Raw genomic sequence first — 26,187 nt, 5'->3', positions numbered from 1 at the left:
CTGCCCAATAAGGTCTAAGATATATAATCGATTGGGATTTTAAAAAGTAAATAGATTTTTTGGAAGCAAGGAGATTAAGGGATATGAGAAAAGGAAGAGAAATGCAATTAAAATATCTCAAATGATCCAATAGATTGGAGGGACGGGCTCGGCCGACTGAAAGTCCTACTCCTGTGCTCTGGAGAGTATGTCAGGTTTGATTGTCCTTCACTATAATTCGAAACGAGAAGGAAGTTTCTCCTGGTGTCTTGGCCAACAATCCCCCAAGTCAAATTGGTCACTCGTGCCATGTGTTTTTGTGTGACATGGCATGAGTGATCTGTGCACATATCGGCTTTTCAGTCTGCAGTTCTTTGTGTTGTCTTAGTAAACTATGAGGAGGTTCCTTCTTTCTTTGAATAGTGCGATGGGAACTTTCGGTTTAACGCCTCATCCAAAGAACCGCATCTCCGAAAACGCATCGTGCCTCAAGGACTGCGCTGGAGTGTCAGCTTAGACCAGGGATTCGAGCCTCCCTTAAGAAAAGAGCAATGGCACCACCCCACCTTACTAAGACAACCCAAAGAACCAAAAATCCTATACTTTGCGAGGATGCAAGTAATAAAGTAGAAGGGCTTTGATCAATATAGTTACAAAATGTTCCATTGATTGCCCATGGATTGATCCATTGAGGATTGATTGACATCGTCCAACAGAGCACCACCCACTATTTGAGCATGACTCTGCTATTGGTTGCTGTACACGATTTAGTTGTTGGAGGCCATTCCCACAAAATCCAGGACACAGTTAGCAAAACCCAACATGGGTTATAAGTCCCAACGAGGGGCTCAAACCCACAACCTTCTCACTCAGAGGCAAGTCTAACGAACTTATTCAATGAATCAGCAAGTGATATAACAAGATCGTTGCCAGCTATTCCCTCCCATCACAAAGTCTCTGCATGACTTCAACGACTGCAATTTCTATAATTAGAGAAATATCCAGATATAAAGGGCCTTATTATATCATCGGATTTCTAGACGGAATTGAGTAACTGCAGATATACATTTTTATTTCTCCTCTTGGATTCTGCAATAAGATCCGCACTTGGTCTAAAACTAGAGTGAAAAGCAAATGCAGTTCACAATTTAGGAAGCTGCCATGTCAGCATGCTGAGACTGTACTTCCCTAAGGCTACAATTGACACCAAACCCATGTATTAGCAGCACTGGCAAGCATAACAGATTGCCCATTTCAAAATAAATGTGAAAGGATCTTGTGAAATGTATATCGAGGCCTTGCTAAGCTGCTTTAAATTGCTTATTTGGGATTATTCGTTTCATAGACTCGGGTAAATATTAATGATATGTTGCATACTTCAACGAAATGCACTTATTTTGGGATGGACGTAGATTCCATCTTAGATTTCTATACGTTTCAGAAGACACCCTTGTATGATAAATAGGCAGCAATTCGTAACAGGAATAGTAAATAATGTCTGTTGCCTATCAAATCACTATGTATTGAACCACATTGTCAGCTTCTCATGTGGTCTGCATTCAGCATTTCACGACTAAAGATGTTAGACTACCTGGTCAGTACTTTCCAGGTTCTTGTCTCACTCTTTGAATAATGGGAAAGGATTTGCCTGTCCTCAAGCCCAGTTCCAATGTTTAACAGCGCTCTAAAACTCTGGATAAAGGGCACTAAATAAATTCAAGTTGTTGTTCATCAAACATCTAACACTATCAACTTAAGCCTCACATGAGGTCCAAATTCCACCTTGTCTTAGCCTATGAAACCATTTACCATTAAACCTACTGCTTTTTACACTCTGGACTGGCTGAGGACTTAAATGTCCAACAGTAGGTTAGCTGCGCAGCTTCTATTCTAGAGAATATTTATTTAAACAAAACAAATTGCTGTCTGCCTTCAAAGCTTTGATGCATCTCCTAATGTGCAGGGAGCTGCTGTTCACACAGCTGTGTCCCATTCCCCATGTGCTTCTCCTGGGAATGACACAGAGCATCTAACAGCGACTGACAGTCAATCATCACAACCTGGGAACGTTGTGCCATTTGTAGCTGGAATTTTAAACGATCAAACAATGTGGGTATTTAAATGCAGCATTTCCTCATCTATACTAATAAAGACAAAATGTGCGTCTGTGTGTCCACCAAGAACAAAACCGATTGATGTGGAGACATGATTTATGCCTTGTTGGAAAGATCTTTCAAAGGACCTTGAAAAGAAAAGAAAAGTTGGAGATGGGCCAGTAGTTAGGAGGCAGGTTGAGTCCAGGGAAGGGTTTTTCAGGATGGGGGTGATTGTAGCTGTTTTCAGGGGGACAGGAATGGTACCAGATGAAAGGGAGAGATTGATGGTTTTGGAGAGTAGAGGCGGCGAGGAGATGGGAGCGGGGAAGTCAGGAGAGGGGTGGGGATGGGGCCAAGGGAGCAGGTGGTATGTTTCATGCTGGATATGGTGGTGATCAGAGAGGAGGGGGAGATGGGTTCGAAAATGTGGAGGGAGAGATGGGTAGGGGTCGGAGTGTTGGGGGAGATGTGGAGGGAGGCCGGAGGCAGCTGAAGGGATCCCCTTGATTTTGGACTCGAAGAAATCCAACATCTCAGCACAGTCAGAGCTTGAGAAGAGAATGGGCGAGGTGGGTGGTGGGATGGTGGGGGGCAGAGATCTCCAAGTAGCGACAGAGGTCACACACCCTTCCAGAGAAATATATCTATACTAATAAAGACAAAATGTCTATCTGTATGTCTGTCTAACTGATTGACATAGAGACACCAACAGGAGTCCTCCCAACCATGAGTCCTCCCACTGAATCTTCCCACTGAGTCCTCCCAACAGGAGTTCTCCCACAGGAGTCCTCTCAAAAGGATATGTGCGCGAATATGTGAACAGGAACGGGTTCAATAGCACATTTTCTTAATCTTAAGGGATAAAGATGCCTAAGAAGTGAAGATCAAGCCTTTCCCGGACAAATAAAAATGGCAAACGAAAGAGAGAAGGTTGATTAACTGAAATTGGTTGCAAGCAAGGCTGTAACGGTACCAGCTAGCTGATAATAAAGAACACAATGCTTCCCTAAAAAACCCACTATACTTTGTGGTCTCTTTGTCCCTTCAATTCTCTGTGAAACAAATTTAGAACGTTTTCTGTGTTCAAAGTTCACTGGCACTTGTATGATGCACTGTTCCTTCTTCAGTACGTCCAGGAATAATACCCCTCACCGACCGAACCGCCTCCAACTCCCGTAAATCCCCCTGGTACACCAGCCTCTCCGATCTCTCAAGGCACAAGTGTGTGCCACCATATTTACCTGGATCAAATCACGCCTAACAGTCCATCGGCAGATCTGGCTAGACCATACCAAGGCTTACCACTCTGCCCTCACCTCCACCAAATCATGCTTCTACTCCAAAATAATCTTGGAGGCCAAGGACAACCCCAGCTCCTCTTCTCCTCCACTAACCGCCTTCTCCCGCGCCTCGCCAGCTTCTTCTCCAATTACAACTGCGAGAAAATGTTGGACTTCCTTGAATCCAAATTCAAGGAGATTCCCTCAGCTTCCTCTCCGCCTTTATACCACAGTCCCTTCCTACCTCTCCCTACACACCTTTGCCCCTACCCGACCTCCCCCTAAAACTCTCCGAACCCGTACACAACCTAGGCATCAGGTTCAACTCCCAATTATCCTTCCTCCCCCACATCCGGTCACTCACCAGCACCGCTTTCTTCCACCTCTGACACATCGCCCGTCTCCGCAAATACCTCTCTCCAAAAGCCGCTGCAACCCTGGTCCATACCTTTGTCACCTCTCGGCTGGACTATTCAAATGCCCTCCTCGCCAGTCTCCCCTTCACCACCATCCATAAAATCCAGATTATACAAAACTCTGCCGCCCGCACCAAACTCCACTCCCCGATTACCCCAGTCCTCGCCAGATTGCACCGGCTGCCTGTCCCAGAGAGGATCGACTTCTAGATCCTCACCTTTGTCTTCAAATCCCTCCACTCCTCTGCACCCCCCAACCTCTCTGACCTCCTCCCTCCTCAAAACAGTACCCGTTGCCTTTGTTCCTCCGGGTCTGGCCTCCTCCTTGTCCTCGGAGTCCTCCGCTCCACCCTCGGCGGCCGTGCCTTCAGCCACTACGCCCCGAGGCTCTGGAACTCCCTTCCTCACTCCCTTCGCCTCGCCCCCTCTCTTCCTATTTTCAGGTCTCGGCTGAAGACCTTTCTTTTCGACCGCGCCTTTGGGCACCTTCCTGCCCCTCCCCCTGGCTCGGGCTCCAGGATCCGTTACTGTAAAGCGCTCTGAGACGCCATCCGCCGTGGAGGGCTCTATGTAAATCCAAGTTGTTGTTGTTGTTTGTTGTCAGCACCTCCATACCTCAGGTGCTGACAGCGTCACCCTTCAAGGATGCATTCTACATCTCGTGGAGACCTTATGGAATCTCAGCATCCTGTTCAACCCTTAAATGTGTAAGCGATAAACAAATGCATCTTTAAAGGTATTAACTGGGTTTCCTCAGAACTACAATATACATCATTTACACTGTATGTCATTAATGGATGCAGTGGAGTCACTTTAGTGGTGTAGTGACAGATGAGAGTGAGAGCTAAGTACAGAGAGTTTTTTATGTACATACATAAGTGCAAGAGATACTTCCAGCCCAATGTCAGCAGCTAATCACTGGACAGCAACAAAAAGTGGACAAGCAATGAACAGTATAATCTGTTTGCCCTTCAATCAGAAGAAATTCTCGACCGGTACTGCGTATAGGTTCACTTTTCACTTGTGAAATGTTCTATTTGTTACTTATTCCCTCTCCCCAGTGTATATGATGGACAACACGCCTGCTGCGTTCTGTAAGGCTCATGGACTGTTTGGTATCAAGAGACTGCAACAAGGAAATGGTCGTCAGTATTTTCCTTAGTTGAACATCTCCACCTAGTGTTTCATATTGAACCTCTGAAACATCTTCGGTAGCAAAGAGGTCCAAAATATGGAATTTCCTAACAGAATTCTTTAATAAAGGGTTGGAATCGTGCAAAATGGGACCATCTCTCAGTTTAGAGAAGTTTGTTATGTCAACGTACAGATACTCCTTCCCATCCAAACTACTTCCAGAACAGTTTCCACACGTAAATGGGAACTCATTCGGGACTTTTGTTGAGAAACTACATTTCGAATAACGAATACGATTCTCAAACAGTTAAAGATTTTCAAAACAAAATCGGATCTTAAGAGAAACGAGGAGATGAGAATACTGTATGTTCTAGGTGTCATTCGTTTTTTTTATTCCCATCTATTGAGTCAGAACAAGGTATTTAAGTGTTTTAAAAATACATTCTAAATGAATGTAGCGTCTCTCCTCATCCCTGAGATATGCAAAGCTTTCAGTCAGAGCATTAGAAGCACTTAATGTTCAACTTCTTAATAACTAAGAGCTGATTGAATTGTTTTGGGAGTGCTCTGACAGGCTGAGCACTCTGAGGTGAGGGAAACTGTGTTAGGGCTTTATTTTTCTTATTTTTCTTATTTTTCTTTATTTTTATTTTTTAGAAGACTAATCTTCTCCACCGACAAATTTATGTTTGCTATGTCAGGACAAAAATGAATGCTGAACTCTGTCTTTATTCTCCGTTCTTCACGGTTCTTGGTTCCATCCTTGTTACTTGACGTTCAGTCATCCCTCATTTGAACATTGAAACCTCATTGAATGTTGGGTGTCCTTCAGTGTTGGTTTCAAGCAGTAGATGGATATTGTGGTTCAATTACAGACAATGCCTTGGGATGTTTAAAAGATTTGGATGGAGACAACCAATATGGTGGTGTAATAATCCAAGATTTATTAAGTGATACAAATAGCTTAACTTATTCTTAAAACTGAGACCATAGATACAGTAGAATCGATATCGATTTCAATGGGAAGATCGCTGGCCCTCCACACAACTCCAACTATTCCAAAGTTACCTCTTTCATTCATACCCCAATTTAGCCCATGTGAACCTTACATCCAAAAATGGAATCCAAAGGTTGTTTTGTCTAATCAAATCCAAAGTTCCATTAGCCATTCATACAGTCAATTCACTTTACAGTGTGTTCTGTGAAGCGCTTTGGGACGTCCTCCTGACGTGAAAAGCGCTATATCAAATGCAAGGATTATTATTATTATTATTATATTCCCAGACATCACATTTCTTTACTCGGGGAACCCCGTAGGTTTAATTTCAAGGTTTCATTTCAGAACTTGGGAGTTGTTCTGGAAGCCTTTCATAACAAGTGTGAAAAGTTCACTTTGGCAGTTAATAGTTGACGTTAACTGAAGTCATAAAATCTTCTCCCAATCAGACTGCAAGGCACCAAGAGTTCAATAAATCAGGACAAAGTCCTAACCAAAGGATATTACACATTTTTGTTAAACCCCAATCTTCCAAAAAGCGAAAGGAACAACATCCAACCATATCAAACGTGTCACGGGCCCAAACAGATAGACCTCAACTACCTTTTCTGGTCCAAGTTTTAAAACACATTCCTTAAGTTCAATCAAGATATTGCTCCCAGTCCTTGCACACACCCTGGGTGTCAAACAATGATTTTAACCATAATCTTACAATCCGCACCTTGAGCGTGAGCAAATAAGATTTTCGATCTCTCATTTATCTATCTCTGATTTATTAAACTAACTAACTGTAAATGGCCAAATTGCAAGTTGGTTTCTTAAGTGAAGAACGGAGATAACACAAAGAGTTATACCAAAACAATGTCCTGGGCAATAACAAAGCCATAAAACATGAGTAATAAAATTCGGTGCAATTAATTAATCTGATTGATACAGCGGCTCAGATCAGGAATCAACTTGTTAATTTGGTTCTCGAATATCTCTTTTTTTCAAGACATTCTCAGGCTCAGACCTTTTTGTTCACGTACGCCAAGTCTGCAGTGAGACATTCAACAGTTTGCTTTTATCCTCCTTTTGTCCTTGACAACCTTTATGTACTGGTGTTACCAATATCCTTGAGAATCCATAGAATCAGTTCTATGTCAGCAAAACATTCCATGTTGTCTTTGCGATTTTCGTTGGTTAATTGGGAGACAAACCAGAATTCTGGGATTACGAAATGTCCAGTCCCCACCTCGAGTGGGTCAAGGTGACAGCACAGGTCCACTAACACCGTCAGAATCTTCAAAATTCCCTTTTATCTCAGCCGCCACATCAATCTTTTCAACCAATTTTAGCATCTCCTTATAGCCTCGTTGGTCATCATTAGGAGTAATCCTTCCTTGCCCGCAATCCCAGACGACTTTTTCTCGAAAGCCCTTGTAGCTTCCATGGTCACCTTTTCTCAATAGGAGCATCCCATCTCTCACCCCTGGGTCTTGCATTACAGTCCCTTCTTCCCAATCGACCAGTTTGCCATCCTAGCTTTTCAAAACCCACCTACATCACTTACTCAGTTAAACCAAGATCAATTACACGGACTCCTCCTGACTGGCTGGCCAATTTGTAAGGTTCGCCATAAAGAGACTTGACAGGTGGTGTGGATTACGAATCTTTTAATATCATACACAATTCAAAGATTAATGCTTCAACACATACAATTGTTATACCGTTAAGTTACAAAACTTCAATGAAACCGATATTACCCGATCCCAGTGGGGAAGTCGCTCAACACCAGCTGCCTCACTATGATGATCGTTCCTCCTACGATGATTCAAACTATTCCAAAGTTACATCTTTTATGCTTTCTAACTCCATCTCCCCTTGTTACAGAGATAGACCCGACCCTTCACAGGCTCCTCGCGATCTTTGAACAGGCTATTTTCGCATGGGACAATAATTGATAAGGAGAAAGAGATATGGACAGCTAGTTGGGAGGATTCCTGTTTCTTAGTCTTGAGCTAATCAGATGTCCAGGAGTGCCTTTCTCTTCTCTGTTTTCACATCTGTGCTCAATTCCTAGATGCGAGGATGACAGAGGACACAAGTAAGATCCTCAACCTCCCTGGGCTCTCCCTCAAACACACCGAAACAGTGCGCAACCTAGGCATCCAGTTCAATCCCTAGCTGTCCTTCCTCCCCCACATTCAGTCCCTGACCACGACCGCCTTCTTCCACCTCTGCAACATTGCCCAACCGTACCTTATCCCAAATGCAGCCGAAACCCTCATGCATGAGTTTGTCACCTCCCACTTGGGTTATTCCAACGCACGCCATGACGGTCTCCCCAGCTCCACTATTCACAATATCCAACTCATTCAAAACTCTGGAGTTGGGAAGGCCGTTTGCACAGGAGAGCCTGGAGGTGATGAAGGCATGAACAAGAGTTTCAGCGACCTGAGGGGTGAGGCAGTGGCAGAGTCGGGCAATGTTACGGAGTGAGGGAAGGCAGTGCGGGTCATGGCTTGAATGTGGGGGAGAAAAGATAGTTGAGGGTCGAACAAGACACCTATGCAATGAAATCAGATTTCGTGGAATTTCTGTAGAAGTGTCCAATTAAATTTCTATAGTACAATTAATGCACAAACACGCACAAGAATAACGTTTCGTCCAATTTCTGTAAAAGTGTCAAACGAACTAAAATTTAAACTGAAGTAAAATGATAATTAACCCAATTTTTGCACAACTAATCACCAAAATAGAAACTCATGGAATTTCTTTAAAAATGTCGAATGAAATAATATTTCAAATGCTTCAACATACAAATCTGGATCTAAATGATATTTGATACGAGCCACTTGGCCCTGATAAGCCACTTGGCTCTGATAAGCCACTTGGCCCTGATAAGCCACTTGGCCCTGATAAGCCACTTGGCCCTGATAAGCCACTTGGCCCATAAGCCACTTGGCCCCACCAGCCACTTGGCCCTATGAATGACCAGGGGATTATTGACCAAAACACGGGATAAACTCCCTTTTCTTGTTGAATAGCACCGTGGGGAATGTTTTAACGTCCACCTGAATAGGCACAGATGGGAGCTCGGTTTTAACGTCTCATCTGAAGGTGAGGGCTTTATGATATTGGCATCAGAATTGGCAGGTAAATGCTTGCTGCTACCTCACACGAGGGCAGGTTCTGTCTATACAGGATTAGGGTCAGATGTATATTTGCCTTTCCTGGATCTACTTGCACAGTCAACAACAACAACTTGGATTTATAGTTGTTTTATAAAAACTGGGTTTTTACTCCTAAAATTCACTACAATATTGAATCCTCGGGTTGAAAGCTCCAATGCCATTGCCCCGATGAACTGCTTAACTCAGTGACACCCTCACTATTGTGCTTTAGCTTCTATGATTTTATAAGAGAGGGGGAGTGGGACTGGTTTGGTAACTCTTTCAAAAAGCCGGCACAGGCACGATGGGCCGAATGGCCTCCTTCTTTGCTGGAATAATCTATGATTCTTATGATTCTACATACTGTGCACTCTGTACATGCCACAGGTACATTTGATTTATTGTATTCCAACCCCCCCAGTCCGAATTATCCAACAACAACTTGCATTTATATAACACCCTTCAAGCGGGCTAGTGTCCCGGAGTGCTTTATCCCATTTTCCAATTGCATAAATAGCCCAGTTCCACTGACTCAACTCAATTGAGGACACCAGTCTCCTCACAACATCAAACCCCTCAAACCAAGCTCCCCGGTAATCAAGCAGAGTTAAAGCAATGCTTGATCTTAGGCAAAAGGCACTCCGTGTCTTGTAAAAATATAATGATTTTTCAAAATGAACGGAGAAAGAAATAGGACGTAAAACAAAAACAGAAGTCGCTGGGAACACTCAGCAGGTCAGGCAGCATCTACGGAAAAAAGAAAGTTTTCCGATGAAGGGTCATGGACACGAAACATTGACTCACTTTCCTTTCTCCATAGATGCTGCCTGACCTGTTGAAGTCTTTCCATCCACTTCTGTTTTTGTTTCAGATTTCCAGCACCTGCGGTGTTTTGCGCTAAGAAATAGGAAGTGTCTCTTATCCATCATTTGTCCCCTTTCCTTTCCCTCCACTTTCGCTTGTTACAAACTTTATAACTTCTTCGAGCCACAGGAAATGGACGTAAATATTCCTCCACTTGAACCCATGTGCTACTTTAATCCCCCAAAACCCATGAAACAACAGGAAAAAGTCTGCCAATAGTTACTTGGAAACGCTGTGTGGGTTCAAGGCTCTGAGGTGCTATCTCTCTTCTCACTGTTGATCCTTTTTTCACATTAGTATCAAAGTCTACTTGCCTTAGATAATGAGCTGTGATGCGGGAATTACCATTGGCCACCTGTTATAAAGAGTTCTCTTTGACCGTGCCTTCAGCTCCCCTCTCGACTCTCTTCCTCCTCCTCGCCCCCTCCCTTCCCTCCCCTCACCCTGACCATTTCCCCCCTCCTCTCTCCCTCCCTTCCCTCCCCTCACCCTGACCATTTCCCCCCTGCTCGGGTCATGACCCAACTGTGCAGCGCCTTGGGACGTCCTCCTGACGTGAAAGGCGCTCTATAAATGGAATCTTGTTGTTGTTGTTGTTGTTGTTATAAATGATACTAACCCTAACCGGAATCTCATGGCGCTGTTTGTAAAGGGAGTTTAGTTTCTCTCTCGCTGTGTCCTGGCCAAAAATCCCCCCAAATAAAAAATGATTGATCAGTCAGTCCGCAACTGTTTGTGGAACATTGCCGTGTGCCACTGGCTGCCGCGTTTCGTCCACAGAAACACCCAGTCACTCCACTTTACAGTACATCCTGTGAAGCGCTTTGAGGCGTCTCAGCGATGTGATAAGGCGCTACATCAAATGCAAGGATTATTATAATTAACGCTAACGGCAGGAACGTATACCACATGCATTGTCTATTCCCAGTTTTATTGGCGATCGACAGGTCCGAATACAACAGAGCATTACAATGATACACAATAAATATCCTCATCGACACACGGAATGTCTTGGCCTGAAGAATCCCGGTGCTTTCTTAAATAGTCCCGTATTATTCCGTGGGCGGTAACCGACACTTCAAGATTACAAACGGAGAGTTAATTTGATGGCCGTATCAAACATCGTACGCAATTTCAATTTCGCGATGCTTTTTTGAGTGTGTTTTCAAGTTAACTGAGTTTTAGAGGACTATTCGTTTGTGCGTATGTCGAGTTTCTTGGTGGTGGGGTGGGGTGGGGGTTATTTTTCATGCTAAAATGGAACCAGTTTCCATCTCAATCAAAGTGTCCTTTGCCTGCCTCAATCGGACAGACTACTTGGTCTGCCTGGACCTTGTCAGAGTCTACATGCCACGCGGCAAATTCGAAACACGACAACTACAACAAATCGCATTCGTATTAGCGCTTTTCAAGTCAGGAACACGTCCCAAGGACCTGGACAGTCAGGGATGGGGAGGTTGCTGTCATCTTTCCAAAAACCAAGTACCGGTCACATCGCCTCGAGAGTGCATCAATCTACCAGTTAACTACCAGTTTCTGTCAAATTATAAAGGAGCCCAAGTGCTCGTAGTATTACGATAGAACGCACCCCCCCTTCTCTTTGAATGGGTTCTGGTCCTCTGGTATTCCCTTCAGCAGCATGTCCTCTGCTGCCATGCTTTCCATCCAGTCTTTCAGTTCCGTGGCGCTTTTAGACACCTGCAAAAGGCAGTGGGGGGAAAACAGCAGGGGGTAATTACATCGGTCAGTCCACAGGGCAGCGTCTGCTTGCGACAGCTTGAAGAACACGGGATGTTTTGCCGGGCGAAAGGACAAGCGAGCAGTTGCACACATTGGCGCTGGACAATCAGTATCGGGCAGGGCAGGGCCCAGAATAGGGGGTGGAAGGAGGGTGACCGAAGGCATGGTCGAAGAGGAGGGGCTTGAGACGGGTCTTGATGGAGGCAAGGAAGAGGGCGAGGTGGAGGGGCTTTGGGAGTTAGTTCCAGAGGGTGGGGGCAGAGTGGTAGAAGGCCTGCCCGCCCGCCAATGGACATGAGCAGGCCAGAGCCCGCTGTGTGGAGGGAGCAGGCAGGTTGGTAGGGGGTTAGAAGATCGCAGAGGTAAGGGGGAGCAAGGCCATGGAGGGCTTTGAAGGACCAGGATCTTGAACTGTGTGATGGGAAGCCAGTGCAGTCGGGCGAGGATGGGGGTGATAGGGTCACGGAGCCTGTTGCGCGAGAGGACACGGGCTGCAGAGTTCTGGATGATCTGCAGCCTGTGGAGGAAGGCGTTGGGGTGCGACCGACAAGCAGGGAGTTTGCGTAGTCGAGCCCGAAGGTTATGAAGGCGTGTACGAGGGTTTCTGCGGCCTGCGGTGTGAGACAGTGGCAGAGCCGGGCGACGTTGCGGAGATGGGGGCAGGCAGAGCGGGACACGGCACGGATTTGGGGTAGGAAGGACAGTTGAGGGTCAAACAAAATGCCAAGGTTCCAGACTAGCTTAGTATTACCATTCCTCGTTCTGCTTTCAGTTCTTTCCGGAGCTGCTCCACTTGCATTTTTAACATGTCTATTTCCGATATGTCTGTCATCTCACCCTTAAGCAACAGGGAGACATAAGTTGTCTACCTTTCAGCACTGTTTTGGAAGCATTTACCATGTCACGGCACAGAAGCAAACAATTCTGCCCAACTAGTTAGTGTTGGTGTTTGTACTCCACACAAACTTAAATCCCTCCCGTTTCCCCCCCACTCATTGGAAAAACTCCAACCCGTCCACTGTATTCCACTCATCGCGGGTAACATTTCGAAGGAAGCATTTTTTGCACAAAATTAACAGCGAAGCCAACTTTCATTCCCACTTAAAACAACGGTTCTTAGTAAACGTGCAAACTGTAGCAGGAATGAACTGTTGGTATGAGTTACCAGCTTGGCGTTAACCTGCTCACACCTAAGGACATGCGTAAACCCAGTTACAGTCAAATGGAAACAATGAGTTCACCTGGAGATATTGAGAGAGTTCCTGCTTTAGTGGAGACTCCGGACTCGATGCTTTCGCAGACTGCCTACAACGCTGCTGTTCTCCACCTCTGGTCCAGACCCAGTCGACCAGAGCAAATGGCGCAAACCTTTAATCTGATAATAGAATAATTAGCTTGTCTGATTCGGGCAACTCAAAGAATATTAAGCTGAAAGAGCCGTTTGCTTGCCTTCCTTGGTGGGCGTTGGTAAAATAATTACAGTAAGGATGATTATTAATAGCGATAATTAATCTAACTAACCTGCTTTTAATAACTTGATTGATGCCTGCCTGCACCTCTCAATATTCTCCTGGTTAATTACATATTTTGGCTCAAAGTAAACATTTGCTCCTAATGTGCACTGACATAATTCATCAGAGAAAAGCTGCTTGCAATCTACGTCATACTACAAGCCTTCTTACCCTTATTGAACTACTTTACTGAGGATTTATTTGTAGTTTCCTTCAGATTAATGTGAGGATTAATTACAGTTGTTAGTCCGCAGAATCTGCTTCACTTTGGACTTTCAGTAACAAACCAAGTTTGCTTATTGGGTTTGGAATTCTTCCGAGCTTTTATACCCTTCCAAACAAAATTCACAAAATAATAATGATAATAATAATCCTTTCATTTAATACAGCACCTTTTAGGTCAGGAGGAGATCTCAAAGTGCTTCACGGGATCTTATTGTGTTTTGTGGGCTTTACATGGTAGACAATTTGAGCCCTGCAACATTCTACAAATAGTTATGAAGTTAGAGACTTATTTTTATTAGGCAAGTTGTCAACGGGACCCCGGGAGAAAATCCCTTCTCTTTTTCGAATAGTGCCGAGGAGTCTTTAACATCCACCTGAACAGACAGATGGGACCTCGGGTTTAATGTCTCATCCGAAGGACAGCACCACCAACAATGCAGCAGTCACCCCCAGCACTGCATTAAACCATGTTTAGACTTTATAAGTCCCAAGTCCCGACGTGAGGCTTGAACCCTCAACCTTCTGCCTCCAACAGAGGGAAGAATATGTCCGATTGAGCCAGTCTGACACCCAGCAAGTGAGAATAGCAATTAAGTACTCCCGAGTTGCTGTCTGGCGTGAAGTGCACTATATAAATGCAAGTTGTTGTTATTGTTGTGTGAAGCGAAGGCGATCAATTGCCTGGTCGTTGGTTTTGATGAATATGCAGCAAACAGCAATGAATGACAGGAGAATCTGAGATTTACTGCTCATTATTTGAAGCCTAAAAACAACTGTGGTGAGACCGTAAAAGAATAAAGCAATTTGACTTGTTAAATGTTGTGTTGAAGAACATTAAGGAAGAACTCGCTGATTCCGCAGCTAAAAAAAGGCTCAGCCGAAAGATGATCGTTTAACTTCAGATTAGACGTGGAGTTAGAGAGGATAATGCAGCTAATAAGTCAGACGTAGGAGATGATGTTTGTGAGAACTGAACGGTGTAAGTTTCTCTGCCTTTACTGCTTTCACTCCTGTAAATACCCCCAACGCACACTCCAAAATTCCCCAATCCTTGCCTCTTGCCAACCTGCACCTAATACTATCCAGAACTAACTGAGGCGCACCCCTCCAGGGGGAAGAGACAGAACACGTTCCATTCCGAAGGCGTGCGTTTGTGAGACTCTCAGTCTGGTTCGGAGACCCTTAAGAATGGTGACGGGTTTCCACGTGTGCCAAACACCCGGCTGACCAAACTAACGAGATTCAGTTCTGCGGAGAGTATGAGAAGCTGAGTAATCAGTACCGCCGTTGACCCCCCCCCCCCCACACACACACGCAATACACTGAGGGGATTGCGGAGGAGCACGACTCAGGAAGGCTCTGATAGGACTGAGCCACCCTATCAAGCTAAGCAGAGGTGTTATCAGCACTAGGGCCAGTGATAGTCACGGTAATGTATTTTTGATCAGCCGGGTGTCTGACGCAGGCGGAAAACCGTCAACAACAACTACAAGTTGCATTTGTGTAGCCTCTTTCGCATCAGGAGGACATCCCGAGGCGCTGGACGGTCAGGGATCCACAGCCAAGCTGGCGGTTGGGATCAGATAGGGGTGGAGGGCAGGGGAGGGGAGGGGTAGGAGGGTGAACAAGGGCACGGTCGAAGACGAGGGTCTCGAGCTTGGTCTAGAAGGAGGCAAGGGAGGGGGCGAGGCAGAGGGACTGTGGAACGGATGCTTAAGTTACGTAAGAGTATCCAAACCAAATTGAGAATTCCCTGCGTCCCACATACACATGGAAATTCCAGAGACAGATTGTTGGAATGGAGTGAGAGAGTGGGGGGGCATCACATTGAGACTATCAGCTCCTGAGGCTTTGTCAGAGGCTTCACCCTTCGAATAAGATGGTAACCCTCTGCGCCTGGTGAAGTGGACATTAGAGATCCCATGGCACTATTTGAAATGACAAGGCAGTTTCTCCCAGCGAGGAAGCCAACAATTCCACAATTGAGGTTGGTTGCTCAATGCACAGCTGTTTGTGGGGACATTGCTGTGCACCAATTGGCTGCCCCGTTCGCCTACAAAAACACACAGTCACTACACTTCACAGCAAAATCCCGTGAAAACCCTTTGAGACAACTCAATGGCACGAAAAGCGTAGGGTTGAAGCTTTCCAAACAGCTTTCCGTCAATTAACAAAAGAAAAATCGACGCAAATCTCGACTATAAATTGAAACGTTAAGAAATATTAACTCAAGTGAAGTTACTGCCGTGAAGCAAACTTGCTCTTATTTTCATTTTATTCTCACATCGCTGTGAACGTAGACGGAGCACCCGGACACCAGACCCATCCAAAATTTAGAAGAAAAGAAACACATTAATTATTTTGACTGTTTCACCAAAAGAAACAACAAATAGCAAACGTCCATCACCAGATTAGATCCAAACCCCATCATGCTATCCTCCCTATCCCCCAGAGCTTCGAGGCTCGTACATATTCAGAGCTTGTTGAATCCAAAAGGCACCTGAGCATCTCCGCCGTTAATGAAACACAGAACATTTCAGCCGGTTTTTGAAATAAAACAAATGATGTTTGAGATTGACTTGATTGTCGCCTCTAAACCTTCGATATTTACTCTGAATATTTTTCTGATTCTGATCAATGTTTTCAACCTTTTTTGACTGATGACTGATCACGACATCGGAACACGATCCCACCAGAATGCGACCGAGACCGTCAATGAAAGCTTCTGCGAAATAATTAAAAGATGCAAATCGTTAATGAAATCACAGTCTATGATCGGTTCCCAAACTCCCGACAGTGCTTAATAATGATAATAATAATAATCTTTGCATTTTGTATAGCGCTTCATCATGTCATCAAGACATTTCAAAGCGCTTCACAGGATATACTGTAAAGTGGATTTTGTGGCAAACACAGCAGCTAGTTTGAGCACAGCAACGTCCCACAAACAGCAATAGAGTGAATGACCGATTTTATGTTATTTTATTGATTTATTTGACGTGAAAGGTGCTATACAAATGTAATTTTGTTGTTGTTCTTGTTGGCCAGGACACCGGGAAGAACTCCATATTCTTTTCGAATCGTGTCATGGGATTTTTAACATCCACACGAACAGGCAGAAGGTTTAACGCCTCATCCGAAGGACAGCACCTCCAACTAAGCGCTTCACAGAACTTACCGTGATAAATAAATTGACCGCATATTTTGGGGCGAAACACAGCAGCCAATTGCGCACAGCAGTGTCCCACAAACAGTCATGGATTGAAGTGACCAAATCATTATTATGATTTTAAAAAAATTAAGAGACTTATTACGCCCCGTAAAATCAATCCGACAATCAACCAATAACCGGGTTATTACTTACTGCTAAATACACAGAGGCATATGGAGTAAGGAAAGGTCCGGGAATCGAACCCGGGTCCTCTAGCATGCGAGGCAAGCGCTCTAGATAATATACCCCAGGACTCCACGATTTACCTGTGTGGCCTGTTCTTGACAAAAGAGGATCGAAGCCAACACTCCGTAGCTTATCTGTCCTGGCCAGAAAAAAGTTTACCACCACACTGGTTAACCCACACTTTGGAAATCCATCCAAAACTCTGTAAATGCCTGACTGTCGGAACAAGCAACCCCCTTCTTCATTGCCCTCGTTGTGCCACAGTTTATGCCGGAAAAGATTTCCATTCACCGAGCCACCAACCTATGAGGGAGAGAAAATGACCCGTCCAATTATTTGAGGAGCGTCACACAGGCATTGGGAAAACAAAGCACTTTTTCACGGCTTTGTAACTTGGCGCAAAAAGCATGAAAAATATAACGGAAAAATCATCCAAACTACGGGGTGCAAATTCTATTGTGAGTGTTGATTTTCGAAGGCAAATCGGCAGCCCAATTTGCACACAGAAATGTCCCACTCGCGGTATTGAAGTAATTGAACTAATTTTTAACTGGGCGATTAATGTCGGCTCTTCTTGAGAAGAAACTCCCATCTCTTCTTGAACAGAGCCGCAGGATCTTTCACATCCATCCGAACAGGCAGGCGGGCATTTGAGTTTAACACCTCTTTGGAAGGATGGCATCTCTGACAATGTAGCATAACCCCATCACTAAACGCTGTAAGTTCATTTCTGCAATTTCTTTAATTTTATTTTATCCAAACCCCCCACCCCCCCCCACCTCGCCTCCCGTACTCACCAAGTCCAAGTTTGTATTTTCCAAAACGTCAACCAGCTTCTCGATTTTTGTCTCAGTGGTGAATAAAAAGTCGTCATCTACCCAAAGGAGGTACTTAGTCGTGACCTGAGAAACTACCAGGTTCCTTCCAGCAAACCAGCCCTGGGAGACACAGAGTGCTAACATTTCAAGAGCGATGTCGATTTGGCTTCATTTAACCTAGTTTTGCTCACGTTAAAAGTCTGTGGAAGTCAGTTTGCAATACTCATTGCTTCCAGGTCCTGCCAATGAGCTAGACTGGTGTACTGTCATCAGCAGTGCCCCGGAATACTGCAGGCCCACCTGGCTCAGGAATCGGACTACCAAGACCACCACAGAGAGCTGGCCCCATTCTGACATTTCATTGCCAGGCATGTCACCTTAAAGCCAGTCAGCTCAAAATAGACCCCGATTACCTCCACCCTAAGGAGGATTGTCACTATCCTCCAGATGGGATGTTAAACCAAGTTCTGTCTGTGGGCCTTGAAGATCCCATTACACTAGTAAAAGAGAAGGGAGTCTCTCTTGGTGTCCTGGCCAACACTCCCTCAGATAAATTGGTCATTCACCTCCCGGTTGCTGTGTTCATCCACAAAATACACAGTAAACCTTGTGAAGTGATTTGAAACGTCATACTGACATGAAAGGCGTTCACTTTCACGGGTAAGTGTGGTCAAGTGTAGTGATTGTGCATATGGTAGGCAAACGTAGCAACCAATTATTTTCACAGACAAGTCCCTCAAACAGCTGTGACGTGACTGACCAACCTGTTATTAAGACTTGTTGGCCACAACACTCTAAGAAACTCCCTTCTCCTTTCGAGTAGTACGGCAGTATATTTAACGGCTGTCTGAAGAGCCAGAAAGGTCCTCCATTTAACATCTCAACCAAAGGACGGCACCTCAGTACAATGCAGTAGTTTCCCCCCAGCACCGTACCACCCTGCAGTGCAAGCCTAGCCTATGATTCTCAAGTCAGATCCGAAATATTCTGACCCAGAAGCAAGAGTATTACCAATTGAACCAAGTTGTCACCAGAGTATTACTGTACTTTTGCAAATGGCATGAAGTATTGTTCAATGTTCGGTCCTTCAATTTTTTCAGGGTTAGCACTGTCATCTGCAATGATTATTGAAATGTTTGGGTAAAACTGATGAATGCTATTTATTAAGATCTGAAGTTTATTATATCTTAAGAATGTCTTTGTTGTTACTGTGACCAAGTTGTTGATGTTGTTGCCTGAAAGAGAGATAAATACGCAAATCAGTTCAAAGCAAAGAGGAAAAATACCCCATAACGATGCAGTTTAGCATAATCATTGGCACGTGTAATAATAATAATCCTTGCATTTGATACAGCGCCTTATCACATCTTCGCAACATCTCAAAGCGCTTCACAGAATATACTGCAAAGTGAATTGACTGTGTATTTTATGGGCAAAACACAGCAACCAATTTCACACAGTGGTGTCCCACAAATGGTCATGGATTGAGTGACAAATTATTTTTTTTTTAAGGGATTATTACACCAGGAAAGAGATCCGCCAATCAACTGACAATCAGGTTCCCTATTGCTATTCGATGTAGGATGGTAGTTATTAATAATAATAGTCTCCAGTTTAATATTTTGTTATGCGTTGTCTTACTGACTATTCATTACCTGGTCCAGGATCGAATAGGTGTGGCATGGGTGGCTGCCTTATAGCGATCGAAAACAAAGCCTCGTGATTTTCGAACTGAAAATGCACTTTTACAAAGGAAAAACAGAATCAAATATAATAAATGTACAAGGCAGATTAACAATAACATTACATTTATATGGCGCTTTTCACGTAGGAAGAACATCCCAAGACCCGGGACAGTTAAGGCTTTGCCCCCGAGCTGGGGGTTGGAATCAAGTGGGGTAGAGGGTCTGGGGTGGGAGGGTGGCCAAAGGCAAGGTCTTGAGACGGACCTTAAAAGAGGCAAGGGAGGGGCGAGGCAGAGCTTATTCCGGGAACAGGAACAGAGAAACCTTGGGGTCCACATAAGCAAATCTTTGAAGGTGGCAGGTGACAAAGCTGTCGGACATCACAGCCTGGATGAGGGCAAATTTCCTTCAGTTGAATGTGAACAAGACTGAGGCCCTCCTGAATGGCTCACGTCAGCGCCTCTGCACCTCAAGCTCCGGCAACATCAACCTCCATGGTTACTCACTGCAACTCACCAACAGTCAGGAACCGAGGTGTCTTGTTCGACCCTCAACTGTCTTTTCTCCCCCACATTCAAGCCATGACCCGCACTGCCTTCCCTCACCTCTGTAACATTGCCCAACTCCGCCACTGCCTCACCCCTCAGGCCGCTGAAACTCTTGTTCATGCCTTAATAATAATAATAATCCTTGAATTTGATATAGCGCTTTTCACGTCTTCTAGACGTCCCAAAGCGCTTCACAGAATATATTGTAAAGTGAATTGACTGTACATTTGTGGGCGAACGTGGCAGCCAATTGCGCACAGCAATGTCCCACAAACAGTCGTAGATTGAAAATGACCAATTTATTATTGTTTTTGGTTTTGGAGGGATTATTATTAGGCTCTGTGTGGAGTAAGGAAACTTGCCCAAGGTTTCGCCCTCTGCCTGGAATTGAACTCAGGTCTCTCACTTGCAAAGCGAGTGCTCTAACCACTGAGCTACAGGACTCCAGGCTCGACTATGCAAATGCACTGCTTGTCGCCCTTCCCAACTCCTCCCTCCACAGGCTGCAGATAACCCAGAACTACCTCTGCAGCCCGTGTCCTCTCCCGCACCAAACTCCACGACCCCATCTCCCCCACTCTTGCCTGATTTCCATTGGCTCCCTATCCTTCAGAGGATCCAGTTCAAGATCCTGGTCCTCACCTACAAAGCCCTCCATGGCCTCGCCCCACCCTACCTCTGCGACCTCCTAACCCCCTACCAACCCGCCAGCTCCCTCCGCTCAGCCGGCTCTGGCTGCTTCATGTCCCCCGACCCACCCGCCCCACCATTAGTGGGAGAGCCTTCAGCCACTCTGCCCCCAACCTCAAGAATTCCATCCCCCAATCACTCCGCCTCGGCCCCTCCTTAGCCTCGTCACGCCTCAAAACCCTCCTCTTCGACCATGCCACCCCCCCCCCTTCCCCTTCCCTCCTTTCTCCCCCCCCGACCCCAACTCGGGTCTGAAATGCTGTACTCTGTCCAGCGCCTTGGGACGTCCTCCCGACATGAAAGGCGCTACACAAATGTAATCTTCTTGTTGTTGTTGAAAGCTTATGAGATCATTGGCTTGATCAATAGAGGCATAGAGTAAAAGCACAGAACTTGTACTGAACCTTTACAAATCACTGGTTAGGCCTCAGCTTGAGTATTGTGTCCAAATCTGGGCACCACACTTTCAGAAGGTTGTCAAAGCCTTGGAGAGGGTGCAAAACAGATTTACCAGAACAATATCAGGGATGAGGAGCTTCACTTATATGGAGAGACCAAGGATTGTTGTTCTCCTCAGAGCAGAGAAAATTAAGGAGAGATTCAATAGAGGTGTTCAAAATTATGAGGGGTTTTGATAGAGTAAATAGGTGGGTAGTGGTGGGTGGGTTGGTAACCAGAGGCCATCAATTTAAGATAATTAGCAAAAGAACCAGACAGAAGAAAAGGAGATTTTTTTTTACCCAGAGAGTTGTTACGGTCTGGAATGCACTCCTGAAAGTGTGGGGGAAACAAATTTGATTATAGCTTTCAAAAGGGAATTGGATAAGTACTTGAAAAGGAAAAAATTGCACGGTTATGGGGTAAGAGCAGGGGAATGGGACTGATTGGGTGGTTCTTTCAATGAGCCAGCACAGACACGATGGACCGAATGGCCTCCTTCTTGCTATAAGATTCTATGATTCTCTGAAAATCAGTTTTACCTAAATCAGCCGAGTTGATGTGATACACAGTGCTGGTGTAAGTAACATGTTTGAGAATAGCGTTGACAATATCCAGACTTGGGCTTGTTATTGTCATTTCTTTCTCACCAGATCCATGTACCGAATCTTCAGGGACTTCAACAATTGTATTAAATACTCCCTGTGAGGCTTTCAAGGTTACCTGGCCAGGAAACAAGAAACAATCACTGTCAATTACTGTCACCATTGTCAATGGTGAACAAATTGGTAATTGATAAAGATGGCATTCACCCACAAAACACAGTCACTCCACTTTACGATATGTACTGTGAAGCACTTTGAGATACCTTCCGATGTGACATAATATTAATAATAATCCTTGCGGGATTCCATTGGCAGGACATGGCAAGTGGTGTTCCCCAGGGGTCTGTTCTGGGGCCTTATTTATATATATATAAATGACTTAGATGAAGGAATAGAGAGTTTTATAACTAAATTTGCAGATGACCCAGAGTTAGGAGGCACAGCAAATTGTGTAAATGGGAGCAGGAAGTTACGAAGGGGCTTAGATAGATTAAGTAAGTGGGCAAAACTGTGGCAGATGGAATTCAATGTGAGAAATGTGAGGTTATCCACTATGGATCCAAAAATAGCAAAACAGAATATTTTCTAAATGGTGAGAATCTAAGAACTGTGGAAGAGGAAATGGATTTGGATGTCCACGGACACAAATCGCTAAAAACAAGCTCACAGGTGCAAAAAAGTTATCCAAAAGGTTAATGGGATGTTGGTCTCTATCTCAAGGGGGCTGGAATATAAAGGAGAGGAAATGATTCTTCAAAAATATTGACTTGGTCAGACTCTATCTGGAATACTGTGTTCAGTTAGCACCACAATGCCTGTTAGGGATTCGACTTAATTCTATGTGAATGCAAATATTATTCAAGGTTTACGTACTGTGAAAATGTTCCTTTGGGTTTCATGCAAACCTAAACCTAAAATAAAATTCAAAGATTACTTCTTTTTCAGTACAGAAATAAATATCTTGAAATTTTTAAATCAGAACAAACATTTTCTCTGCTGAAAAGGAAATAGAGTTTGCTAACCTGGGATGACGATGGAATATAAAGGCTTTACTTCGACCCCTTGGCTGGGGTAGCTCAGAGGAGAATTGGCTTCTGCTATAATTACTTGCTTCAAAGGCAACTCATTCCTGTTTTCAAATAGACATCAAAATCATACTTCTTTCCCCATCAACAGCCCTTAACTCTCTATACTTAACTTTCTGGAGTCCTTTAAGGGTTAGAGCGCTCACCTCGCAAGCAAGAGCACCTTGGGTTTGATTCCCGGCAGGGCGAAACGTTAGCAAGTTTCCTTACACCACAAGCCTCTGTCTACCGTTCAGTAAATAGAAACTCGGTTCTCAGTCGATTGGCGGATAGCTTTTCTGGGGGTAATAACTGCTTCAAAATAAAATGCAAAACAAAAATAATTTGGTCACTCAATCCATGATCGTTTGTGGGGACGCTGCTGTGCGCAATTGGCTGCCGTGTTTCGCCCACAACATATGCAGTCAATTCACTTTACAGTATATCCTGTGAAGCGCTTTGAGACGTCTCGAAGATGTGATAAGGCGCTATATCAAATGCAAGGATTATTATGAAGAATTATTATTATAAAGCTAAATGCAAGTCTACATAAGTCTTCAATATATTCCCATATTGGGCCAGAAGTATAAAATTATTTGAATTAATAAAGATACCTCTTTTGGTATTTCTCATATTCCAGTTTTCTTCTTTCTTTGACTGCTGCAATGTCTTTTTTGTCATAGGAAAGTTCACAATTTGTTGACTGTCCCCAAATTTCACAACTGCATTCCTTCCTGGGATCCGTCCTATGAAAACAGATGGCGTGAACACTGACATTGCCAAATGTAATTTTTATCATATCCTCCATCGTCCACTTTAGTGACACCGTGATTTCCTGGTTCAAGTCGAAGTTAACATTATGTAAAAGAGGTCACCCCTCTTTTACATCACCTGTCTGTCTATAATAATTATATTTTCTGTTCTTTAATGCATGCGTTGGAAACATTACCCGTTGAAAGCGCTTAACAACAACAACAAGATTCCATTTATAAAGCACCTTTCACGTCAGGAGGACGTCCCAAGGCGCTGCACAGTTGGGTCATGACCCGAGCATTGGGGGGAAATGGTCAGGGTGAGGGGAGGGAAGGGAGGGAGCGAGGAGGGGGGAAATGGTCAGGGTGAGGGGAGGGAAGGGAGGGAGCGAGGAGGGGGAAGAGAGTCGAGAGGGGAGCTGAAGGCTCGGTCAAAGAGAAAGGTTTTGAGACCGGCCTTGAAGGAGGAAAGGGAGGAGGCGGCGAAGGCACTGGGGATGGAGTTCCAGAGCCTCGGGGCTGAGAGGCTGAAGGCCCGACCACCGATGGTAGGGCGGTTGGGGCGGGGGATGTGGAGCAGACCGGAGCCAGAGGAACGGAGGGTACGGGCAGGTAGGTAGGGGGATAGTAGGTCAGAGAGGTAGGAGGGAGCGAGGCCGTGAATGGCCTTGTAGGTGAGGATGAGGATCTTGAAATCAATCCTCTGGGGGATGGGGAGTCAGTGGAGGCGAGCGAGGGTGGGAGTGAGGGTGAGGGCGAGGGTGGGAGTGATGTGGTCGCGGTGTCTGGTGCGGGACAGTACACGAGCTGCAGAGTTCTGAATGACCTGCAGTGTGGAGGGAGGTGGCGGGAAGGCCGGCGAGGAGAGAGTTCCCATAGTCCAGCCTTGAGGTGACAAAGGCGTGAACCAGGGTTTCAGCAGCGTGAGGGGTGAGGTAGTGCCGTAGTCTGGCGATGTTCCGGAGGTGATGAAAGGCGGTGCCAGTTGTGGTGCGGATGTGAGGGAGAAAGGACAGCTCAGGGTCGAACAAAACGCCGAGGTTCCTGACTGGCTTTGAGAGGTGGAGAGTGCGGCCTTGGATGCTGATGGTGTCAGCGCCTGAGGTGCGGAGGCGCTGACGTGAGCCAATCAGGAGGGCCTCGGTTTTTCGCACGTTGAGCTGAAGAAAGTTGTCTCTCGTCCAGGACTCGATGTCGGACAGACAGCTGTCAGGACATCGGGGGTCGTGGAGTTGAGAGCTTAAGGTTGCTATTATCTAGTTTAAAGCATTGTGGTTTAAATGTGGTTGTAGTCTGACCCAAATCCACTCGCGGAGAAGGTGCCATTAAGATTCCAAAAGCATCGGTTGCAACAGCTTTGGCGACATAACTTAAACATTGTAATATGCAAATAAAGAATCAGGCAATTCTCGTTCTGTTGCTCCATTTTTTTTTAATTCGAAAAAGCTTACCAGTCTTTTCCAAACGGGGACAGAAACGCGAGGGTTTTCTTTAGTGTGAAGTTGACGTGTGGATTGCCTTTGAGGTTATTAACGTGCTTGGGGTGAAGCAACTTCCAATGTAACATTAAGTTGTTTGTGTCAGTGAACCACAAGGTAACCACCAAAGCCAAGATCACAAAAATCAACAAGCAGAGCTTCCATGGTAACCTGTAAAAGATACAAGCAGCAATCAAATTAGACTTTTTTTTATTCTAATTGTTTTATTTGATTATCTCACAAGACAGGTCCTGGAAGAATAAGACACTTTGGATCCTTTGTTACACATTGAAAGGTGAGTGCGTGGGAGGAAACAGATGGACGAGCGTTTCGATTTCATGTAGGCGTGAGAAATGTTTTAGCCGGGCATCCAGTCGCGATAAGGGCGGTAGCGGTGTTAAGAGCTGTTTGATTATTAATATCGCTATTGCATTTCAATTTAAGTGGATTTAATAGGAAATTAGGACAAAGGCGATTCCTCGATTTATACAGATTGGACTTATGTGATTTTTACTGTACTAAATGTATCATCCTAATCGATATGACTTGTGTGTAGATTGCTACTCTTGCGTTGTAACAAAGCGTTTCACAGAATATACTACAAAGTGAATTGCCTGTATCTTTTGTGGAAATATATAGAAACGCTAAAGGTTTATATCGGAAAATCTGTCCGGGCTGTTCCGGTGTAGGTAACTGGGTGTGGGTGAACAAATTTTGACTGCTCGACTTTACTTGCCTCTGAAGAGTACGCGGGTCAGAGAGGACGAGGTAGCGGCTAAAGTAAATTTTATCTGGACAGAAAAGTTAAAACCGTGATCCGTTTCCACGCACCGAGACACACAAATACTCCCGACTATTTTGACAAAAAAAAAATCACTGCCTTCCGATTGTTTAGTTACAGCAAAGTTGTCTCAAAGAAATTTCAGCCCATTGGGAAGTCCTCCCAACATGAAAGGTGCTACACAAATATAATCTTGGGAGTGTACAACTCACCATGACGCTGTCTTCCAAGCCCTTACGTTCCCAATCTTGGAATAAGTTTGTTCATTGTGTTTGTCTGCACAGGTTTCCTGCTTCATTCTGCGTTAAGTTGCGAATGAATTGAAGTACTTTCACTTTCAACGAGTGCTTTGAATTAACAGGTTTTCCAAACAACATAGTTTGGCTGTTGCAACAAGTAGGCAGGAGGAGTCTGTTTGAATAATTAATGTGGGGTATGCCGTAGGGATTTTCAAGGGGAAAAAATAAGCAATTGTAGATGTCATGTTCTCAAGTACAGTTGGGCATTATCCTATTTTCTGAAAACGTAAAACAA

General features: G+C 44.8%; 2 protein-coding genes across 2 annotated transcripts; both read right to left on the bottom strand.

Annotated features, from left to right (window-relative positions):
• Positions 1-11,493: 11,493 nt before the first annotated feature.
• Positions 11,494-12,495, bottom strand: LOC103189115 (guanine nucleotide-binding protein G(I)/G(S)/G(O) subunit gamma-T2-like). Its single transcript, XM_007909409.1, has 2 exons — positions 12,413-12,495; positions 11,494-11,619 (listed from the first exon to the last, which is right to left on the bottom strand). The coding sequence occupies exons 1-2, from the start codon at positions 12,491-12,493 to the stop codon at positions 11,494-11,496; spliced, it is 207 nt and encodes a 68-aa protein (XP_007907600.1). The 5' UTR covers positions 12,494-12,495.
• A 3,159-nt stretch (positions 12,496-15,654) lies between these two features.
• LOC103189126 (beta-1,4 N-acetylgalactosaminyltransferase 2-like) lies at positions 15,655-25,951 on the bottom strand. Its single transcript, XM_042343437.1, is given in 11 exon segments — positions 15,655-16,122; positions 16,875-17,097; positions 17,592-17,732; positions 18,660-18,847; positions 19,268-19,354; positions 21,516-21,696; positions 22,154-22,163; positions 22,576-22,707; positions 23,257-23,388; positions 24,846-25,043; positions 25,866-25,951. Coding segments are annotated over 11 exon segments (1,587 nt in total). The 3' UTR covers positions 15,655-15,913.
• Between the last annotated feature and the right edge of the window lie 236 nt (positions 25,952-26,187).

Source organism: Callorhinchus milii, unplaced genomic scaffold, assembly GCF_018977255.1.
Source record: "Callorhinchus milii isolate IMCB2004 unplaced genomic scaffold, IMCB_Cmil_1.0 Scaffold23, whole genome shotgun sequence".
In the NCBI taxonomy this organism is placed as follows: domain Eukaryota; kingdom Metazoa; phylum Chordata; class Chondrichthyes; order Chimaeriformes; family Callorhinchidae; genus Callorhinchus; species Callorhinchus milii.
The sequence above is the reverse complement of the archived record's forward strand: the minus strand, read 5'-3'. Positions and strand labels throughout refer to the sequence as shown.

Excerpts from the sequence above, each read along its gene's own strand:
- LOC103189115 (XM_007909409.1), bottom strand. The coding sequence starts at position 12,493 with ATGACAGACATATCGGAAATAGACATGTTAAAAATGCAAGTGGAGCAG. Across the intron at positions 11,620-12,412 it reads TGAAAGCAGAACGAGGAATG|GTGTCTAAAAGCGCCACGGA; the intron begins GTAATACTAAGC and ends TGCCTTTTGCAG.